Source organism: Acyrthosiphon pisum, chromosome X, assembly GCF_005508785.2.
Source record: "Acyrthosiphon pisum isolate AL4f chromosome X, pea_aphid_22Mar2018_4r6ur, whole genome shotgun sequence".
Classification (NCBI taxonomy): domain Eukaryota; kingdom Metazoa; phylum Arthropoda; class Insecta; order Hemiptera; family Aphididae; genus Acyrthosiphon; species Acyrthosiphon pisum.
This window is the reverse complement of record NC_042493.1, coordinates 78024674-78033532: the sequence shown is the minus strand read 5'-3', so window position 1 is coordinate 78033532 and position 8859 is coordinate 78024674. Positions and strand designations below refer to the sequence as shown.

The 8859-nt window shown below is 26.7% G+C and overlaps 1 protein-coding gene across 1 annotated transcript; it reads left to right on the top strand.

Moving 5' to 3' along the window:
* The first annotated feature begins 3876 nt into the window (after nucleotides 1-3876).
* Nucleotides 3877-8593, top strand: LOC100168560 (succinate--CoA ligase [GDP-forming] subunit beta, mitochondrial). Its single transcript, XM_008190522.3, has 10 exons — nucleotides 3877-4347; nucleotides 6020-6101; nucleotides 6157-6289; nucleotides 6409-6508; nucleotides 6593-6745; nucleotides 6865-7045; nucleotides 7108-7366; nucleotides 7443-7577; nucleotides 7644-7772; nucleotides 8342-8593. The coding sequence occupies exons 2-10, from the start codon at nucleotides 6030-6032 to the stop codon at nucleotides 8452-8454; spliced, it is 1275 nt and encodes a 424-aa protein (XP_008188744.1). The 5' UTR covers nucleotides 3877-4347; nucleotides 6020-6029; the 3' UTR covers nucleotides 8455-8593.
* The last annotated feature ends 266 nt before the right edge of the window (nucleotides 8594-8859 follow it).

Sequence of the window (8859 nt, the reverse complement as noted above, 5' to 3'; positions counted from 1 at the left end):
TGTTAAGTATTCTGAAGAATATTAAAATACAGTAATTAAACGCTGTACTTAACGTTGCAATTATGGTTATTAGTTATATTTTTTACATTACAAATAATATATAATCAATTAGGTACTACTAATCAGTATTTGCATAATATTTTTACAATGAAAATCATTTGCGGCGGCACAATATTTAATCATACCTCATTATGTTAGCCTACGAAAGACATTGCTAAGCAATACAAATTCAAACATATAATATAGTGTAGTGTAATTCTATTTAAATAAATTAAATTAAATTGTGCGTCGACTGCAATATGTAGAAATCAAACAAATTGTACATACAACAAAATTGAAAATCTCTTACAAACCTTGGCCATAGTAGATATATGCTTTTGAAATTATAATAATTTGTAATTTGAGTATGAAACTTACTATTAATCAATTTAAATGTATATATATACATATATATACATATATGCATGTGCTACATCAGTTACAAATTCACAATGAATAATAATTAAGTGTTAGCTGTAGGAACTCTTATGATTAACAGAGTATGGTTTAGATACAAATTAGTAATCAGTATCTTGTATGAGAATACATGTATGTTTTAAGGAATTGGAATTTATTGAGTGTAAACAATTGCTTATTGTATTATATTTTATTTAATATAACATTAAACACAATACATTTTAAATAAATAATAATACAAAATTATAAAGTAGAAAATAAATGATACCTATATGTATAATATATGTCATGTATAATACATTTTTGCATGCCAACGACTTAAAAATGATGACAAATAATACAATATTTTAAGCATAGCTGCACCATTTGAGGAATTTAAATTCAATCAATTATAATTTTAAAACATATATTATAATAATGAAATATTGCAAAAAAGTAATATTAATAAGTGTAAGCCAATGCAGTGGCGTGGCGAACTTCATCAAGTTATGAGGCACAAGTTATATTGTCAGACCCACCACCCATCCCAAAAAACATTAAAAAAATTTTTTACGATAAAATATATTTATTCATTTAAATAATAATGCTTTTTTTAATACATCGGATGATTTTTCCAAGAATGTTATTGTCTCTTCATAATTAATTTTGATGTCCCTTTCACAGCTCAAAAACATTAAGCTTTCCAAACGTCTCTGATCCATTGTAGAACGTAAATGTGTCTTAATAAGTTTAACCTGAAAATAATAATAATTGTAATTAATGATAGATTTAATGTTTAAAATAATGCAATTGTATTTCTTTTTTGGATGTAAAATCCAAACATCTTATTAATAATATATTACCTGCATTGTTACAATTGATTCTATTTTCTTTACTGATGTCTATTGTTCCAACAGCGTTATTAACATGTATTTCTTTAATATATTTACTGAAATCTTTGATTTAAAAAATAATTATACAACCAATATTGATTTTTAAATTAATACATAAATATTATACAACAATATGTTGTTATTCACCTTCATAGTCATCATATTTTATGATTTCGAAAATGGAAGTTATTGGTTATTAACAGTTATTTTGAAAAACTTACCATTATTCTGATGAGTTTTTTGTTTTTTTGGAATCAAAAATTCTGTCAGTGTGTGGTTGTTATAATTTTTTGATGATTTTCGCTTTTTGCAAGCATTAACATGTCTTTGCCAATTAGTTAAATTAAAATTTACATCACGAACGCGACCACAACTTACACAAGTATTATTATTATTAGTATTTCATACTAGGTACATGTACTAAATTATTATTTTTATTATCATTATAAGTAAATCTTATGGGTTTATTTTTTTAGACCTATACCGAAGATTATTCCTTTTTTTGACGCGTAATAATTGTGATGTATTGCATTATAATTATTTATTTTTGACTATGGGTATTTCGTTATTATTAATGTTGTTAAATTTTTTGAATTTTATGAACTTAATTTATGATATAAGTTGTTTTTTGTTTGATTTATATTATACTATAATATAGGTACTTACTAAGTTTTAGTATTGTAAGTAAATGATTAAAGATATTATAGGACAATATTATTGTTAATTTCTTTAATTCCAACAATACAAAACATTTTTTTTGCGCAATCGTTGTTGCGTTTGCTCGATATTAAAGATAAAAAGGTGCGCAATCGTGTTGGATTTTCTCAAATATAAAAAGTAAAAAGTACGCAATCGTGTCGTGTTTTTCAGGTAAAGTGTAAAAGTGCGGAATCGTGTTACGCCTGTCTCAGAGGAACTGTAGTAAAAAATATTTTTAAAAATTATTTATGTAATTATTCAAATACTTCTAAAAAATACCTATTTGAAATAATCTTCAAATACAAAAAAAAAAGGTGGGCAAGTGGATGTCGCTCTGTTGTACAGTAGGTTACAAGTGGGTCACTGTAATGGATGGTTTTAAATTCCAATTCACTAATATGATATCATTGTATAAGAAAAACGATTCTGAGCGAAAACGTCAGCCTATGATGTTGTAAGTATATTTGAGAATATTATATCGTGAATAAAGTAATTTATATATTTACCTATTTACGTGGAACCTTGTTTTAAATTTTCAATTCTTAGCTATAAAAGTTGAACATTTTATACATAATTAACTACAAAATAATTATTTAATTTGAAATTTGATAAATTTTGTCAAAATTCGAACTTAAAATACTTATAAAAAATTGTGCCTATGTATTTTCAATATTTTTCAATTGCTATTGTAACAATATATCAGGAGCCTTGCATTAAATTGTCATGCTTTTTTACCCAACAAGTAAAATTTTATTGATATTTATAGAAAAAAAAACTAAAAAATTTGAAAACTGACAATGTCCGTAAACAGCTCAAAAAGAGTCAAACTATTTCAAAATTGTATCGTGTATATAAAATGATAATATAAACATTCAGTAAAAATTTCATTTATTTACAGTTATTCGTTTTTGAATAACAATAAAATAACAAAACCGCTACATCAGAAATCGAGTGAATATCCAATCTTGTAAAAATATGAACTTCAAACGTTCATAAAAATTTTATTTGACATTCTTGTTGAAATTTTTTTTTTTGATAAAGGTAGACAAACTTATGAATAATCTTATATTACATTTTCAAATTTTAGATTTAAAAATAAAAATTGTTAAATTGTTATGAATTATCAACTCAAAATAATTTGCAAACTTTCGTGATTTTTCCGTATTTTGTCAAGATTTGAACTTTAAATGCTTACAAATAAAAACTGTGACTAAGGATTTTTAATATTTTTCAAATGTTATTGTAACAGTATAGTAGGAGCCTTGTATTAAATTTTCAAGTATTTTATACCCAACAAATAAAGTTGTATTGACATTCATAGAAAAAAAGACTAATAAATTTGGAAACAGAAAATGTTCTTAAACAGTTCAAAACAAATCAAAATATTTTGAAAACGTTATCGTGCATAGAAAAAGCAAATATAATAGGCCCGGGAAAAGTTAGGTAACCAGTTTAAAAAAGTATTTAAAATACCAATTAAACACTTCAAAATAAAAAGTATATTAAAAAAATTATTCAATACTGAAAAAAGTATTTGAATACTATTATTTCTTGAATACTTTACAGCACTGCTCAGAGGTTACTATACTCTGTACCAAATAAGAGCGCACCAAATTTACGTATGAAAACCGGTTTTGCCCGTGGCCGCCCGGTACACTCTTATTCGATACAGAGTAAACAGAGGTACCTATACGACCCATCAGAGTATAAAACGTCCAAACATAACTTACATCATAGTTCATTGGTAGGTACTTATTGGATCGGGATGAAAACGCCCGACAGGCAACGTATCTGCAATAAAAACGCATAGTAGTCGACCGATGTCTGAACTCCGTATCAAGTGCGTACGAATGGCTGCGTCGATCAGCTGCTGTTGCCGCCGCCGGAAGATCGTTTCGTAAAAATCCTTAGCGAGTGTAGTGTTGCTGTGGATTTTATTTTTTTCAAACCGACAAGAATAAAACATTACGAAAACTCAATATATGTATAGTCGAACAAACATTGTTGAGATTTTGGACGCGATATAACGAGTTGCACAGTGAGATCAGCCCATCGGGAAAAAAACAAGCTGCAACTACAGACTGCATGCGCTGTAAACAAGACGTACAATACATTCAACCGCTGCTGATAAGATAAGAGGAAAAAAAACACTTTACGATTTTCCGGCTTCCGCATTCAATACATACCTATCTTCGGTTTTAATACACACCTCTTTAATTACTGTGCCTTACCGATGTGAACAGAACAAGTACACTGGCAACACGACGTTATTGACATTATTCTATAATAATCCATAAGGCTGATAAGTTAATTTTCCAAGGTAAGAATCTTTGTAAGAATGATTAATTCTTGTCAATATTGTGCTGTCTATTTGTTTTTTTAATCCCATTAACTGCCGGACACCTACCTTCGAGTTTTCTTCACAATCAGGCACAAATAGTGGTGGATTTTAAAGTTGAATGCTACTAGGTAGGCCAGTTCTCGAGAAAGGCACTGGCCCGTAGTATTATATTGTTAAGACATTTTAAATGCAACACAGTTAAGAGTGATGATCTTAGACTGTGAAATCTGTGACAGGCGCAGTTTATTTTTTCGTACCTTTTTCGGCAATATTTTGTGTGCAAGATACTGTTTTTAACACATTATATTTGTTATTGGATTTTAGCTGATTCGATTAATATGCCATATATTGTTGAAATTGTTGGTTTTTTTTTACCAATTTAAAAATTGTGTGTAAAAAAAAAAAATAAGACATGACCTTTACACGTCTTGTTAGATAAAACAGTAACAAATAAATTGCATAATTTATTTTATAAATAGCTCATTTACCCTGGGCTTTAAACTTTAAATAATAAAAACAATAAAATATATGCATACAGTGGTGTCGTTTTTTTTTTGAAAGAGAGGCGGGATATGAATATTTGACTATTCTCAGACCACGTAATATAGCAGTAAATATACTTATCATACATTTTATATGGCAAAAGTAATCCAAAGGAGGGATATGACCCCCTTCCCTCATGTGTACACCTCATATGCACTAAAAAGTAAAACCATAGGTATTAAAATATATGCAGTACAATATGCAATTATTATTTTATTTTTCTTATAAATTTGGAAATTAAGTGGGAATAAACTAAAAAAAAGTATAATTATCTAAAAGTTGTAATGCATATTTCTATATAAGTATTACAACTTTTGGATAATAAATTCCTACCCTCCTTATAATTAGTAAAATTATTTTTTTATTTTTCAACTAAACTTTAAATACTAATATTAAACATTCCTACCTAATCATAATAGGAAATAGTAAATAATTAGTAAATCATTAATAATAAACTAAATATATAGTTATCTATATAATACATTTATGGTTGTTATAAATTTATGATTCAAAATATAGATTACCATGATAGCCCATGAGTGTGAAGGCTTTTTATTTTAAAATTATTTCTTTTAAAATCAAATTTTTTTGTTAATTTATTATCAAAATAAACGTTTGTATGACATACATTATCACTGTCTGTCATTATTTATCTATTAAATATGCATAATCACCTAAATAATTTTGGAAATGCAACAATGAATACATTTTTAGATTTGAGTTGTGTACGTGTGTGTATTAAGAAACAACAAATTTGTGTAATATCTGAGGTAATATCATATTTTGAATATACAGCTAAGCAGGTTCCTAAGATATATGCAAAAGCATGAAATTTCGCCTGGGTCATATGTATTAAAAAAAATAAACCAAATTATATTGAATAGATTTAAAATCGTTAAACTTCTTCGAGTTAATAGATTTTACTTTTAGTACTTATTGAAAAGTAAAATAGTTCACATACCTGTTTTTGCAGTGTGTATAAAAATTACAATAGGTAAAAATAAAAATATCTTGAAAATAAATCTTTCTACCATATGGCAAGAACTTTTAATAATCATATTATTTTTTTTTATTCAATACTTATCTCGATACTTATTAAAATTTACAGGCTCTAAAAAATGTCTCAATTCATGAAACATGTAATTAAATGCAATATTTCACAAGCATATCTTCAATATCTTCCATTAAAGGTAAATTAATATCAAAGCTTCAATTATAAATGTTTATAGTATATTTTTTTTGTAGAACATTCAAGCTCGACATTTAAATTTATTAGAATGCCATAGCAAAGATTTATTGAATCAACATGGAGTTGCAGTTCAAAAATTTAAAATTGTGGAAAATGCAGATGAAACAAACAATTTGCTAAAATCATTTGGTATGTAGTTCAGGACAATATGTTCAAATAATATTATGAATTTATATTTAATTTATTATATAAACAATGAATAAAAAAATTGTTTATTTTAAATTTTACTTTTATGCTTTGTACTTTAGATGTAGATGAATATGTATTAAAAGCTCAAGTATTGGCTGGCGGACGAGGAAAAGGCCATTTCAATAATGGATTCAAAGGGGGTGTTCATGTCACAAAAGAGTAAGTACTTAGTTAAATTGAAAAATCCGTGTTTATGATTTCATTGTATTCAATATTTTTTTGATTAAAAACATTTTTTCTTAGGAGAACAAAGATTTATGATTTATTGAAGAACATGTTAGGTTATAAGTTAATCACTAAGCAAACTCCCAAAGATGGAATATTAGTTACCAAAGTTATGGTTGCTGAGTCTGTTGATATTAAAAGGGAAACATACTTCTGTATACTGATGGATAGGTAAGTCAAACATTCTAATTAAATCTAACTTGAATTACACGCTTTTTCTAAAATATTTATATAGTATTCATTAAATGATAGTATCTATAATTTTGAGTGCTAAAATTTTATGCTTACAGAAGTCAAAATGGCCCAGTACTAATAGCTTCTCCAGCTGGAGGAATGGACATTGAAGATATTGCTATTAATTCACCAGAATTAATAAAAAAAATTCCTATTGACATATTTGAAGGTATATCTGATACGGTTGCATTAGATGTAGCCAAATTTTTGAATTTTAATGAACCATTGGCATCTGTGGTGAGTATTATACCACTTATATTCATACCAAATATTACAATAAATTTACTTTTTTTTCACAGGCAGCTAATGAAATAAAAAGATTATGGGAATTCTTTTTGTCTGTCGATGCAGTTCAAATAGAAATTAATCCATTAGTTGAAACTTTGGATAATAAAGTTGTATGTGTTGATGCTAAAATTCAATTTGATGATAATAGTCAGTTCAGACATAAAGAAATATTTGAGTTAGATGAAACAAGTGAATCAGATCCTCGTGAAGTAATGGCTAATAAACATAACTTAAGTTACATCGGTATGGATGGAAATATTGGATGTTTAGGTAGGGTATTTTAATTTATGCTCACTACACTATAATACACTTAGATAAAAAATATTTATTTATTTTATTGTTATAGTTAATGGAGCTGGTCTTGCGATGGCTACTATGGATATAATTAAATTGCGAGGTGGAGAACCGGCCAACTTTTTAGATGTTGGTGGAAACGTAAATGAAAATCAAGTATACGAAGCTTTCAAACTGTTAACATTAGGTAAATACTCAAAATAATTGATTTATTTTCAGAGATTTATGATACTAATTAAAATAATTCTTGCAGATTCGTCTGTTAAAGCAATTTTGGTTAATGTGTTTGGTGGAATTGTAAATTGTGCAACAATTGCAAAAGGCTTAATAAATGCTTCAAGAAAGTTGGACTTACAAGTTCCATTAGTTGTAAGATTAGAAGGTAAGTTTTTAATTAAATCTTTTCTTTATGAGTACAATATCTTCAGATAACTTTGTGGATTATATGCGCAGTACCTGAGTAAACTATTGCTATAAAAATAGTTAATATCCTCTCGGTTGTATTAAAATAACTTGGCAAGGAAGAATTGAAAGTATTTGTTACTTAAAAAAATATTGATATTTATCTTATTCTTTATGTCAAAACAAAGCATACAATTTTATTTTTGTAGTTAATTATTATATAGGTTTAGTAAATATAGTAAAATACTAAAATATTGCTACTGCGAGTGGATACCTTAGTTGCCTGATGATAACAACTGTACATTCCATGTAAATTGAATATACGCTAATTTTTAGAATTTCATAATAGTATAAAATATATTATTAAATATATAGTGCAGATAAATGAGTATAGTCATTGATTAATTGAATTATTTAATCAATGCATAATTAGTTTAAATAGAATAAATTGTCAACTGATACATGAAGGGTTCTATATCTACAAACAATTTTCAATCTCTCTCTCTTATAGCTTATACTTATTTAGAATGTATTTTATTTTATTTGTAGGTACAAATGTTTCTGCTGGCAAGAAGCTTTTGGAAGAATCTGGATTGCCCATTGAATTTGCTTCAGATCTCGATGAAGCAGCCAAAAAAGCTATTTCATCTCTAAAAAAATGAGATTTAAATTATTATTAGACGGTTTTTTTTAAATATTTTGTATCAGGCTATATGTATTTTTAACTTATATTGTTGGTTTAAAGAATTTTATTTTATACATGAATATTTTATAATATCAATAAATGATTTGTAAAACCAATTAATTTTTTTTTTTAATAGTTACTGAAAATGTAATAGAAAAAAAATTATGTTGATTTCATAGATGTTAAATAATCAAAACAACATTAATCAGTTACCATATGCTTTATTTTCCATTACCAATTATTCAACTGAGGTCTGAGGTATAATGATAAATCTAACTATGTAATAATCTGGTGTATACTTGTATGCCTAGGGATTGGTAATATACATGCATGATTGAATGCAAGCTCCCGCTGGCCGCTAGATACTCTACATTAAAAATTA

Bases quoted from the DNA above. Each gene is read 5' to 3' on its own strand.
- LOC100168560 (XM_008190522.3), top strand. From the start codon at position 6,030: ATGTCTCAATTCATGAAACATGTAATTAAATGCAATATTTCACAAGCA. The intron at 6,746-6,864 runs GTAAGTCAAACA...TTATGCTTACAG, and splicing joins TTCTGTATACTGATGGATAG to AAGTCAAAATGGCCCAGTAC. The intron at 7,046-7,107 runs GTGAGTATTATA...TTTTTTTCACAG, and splicing joins ATGAACCATTGGCATCTGTG to GCAGCTAATGAAATAAAAAG.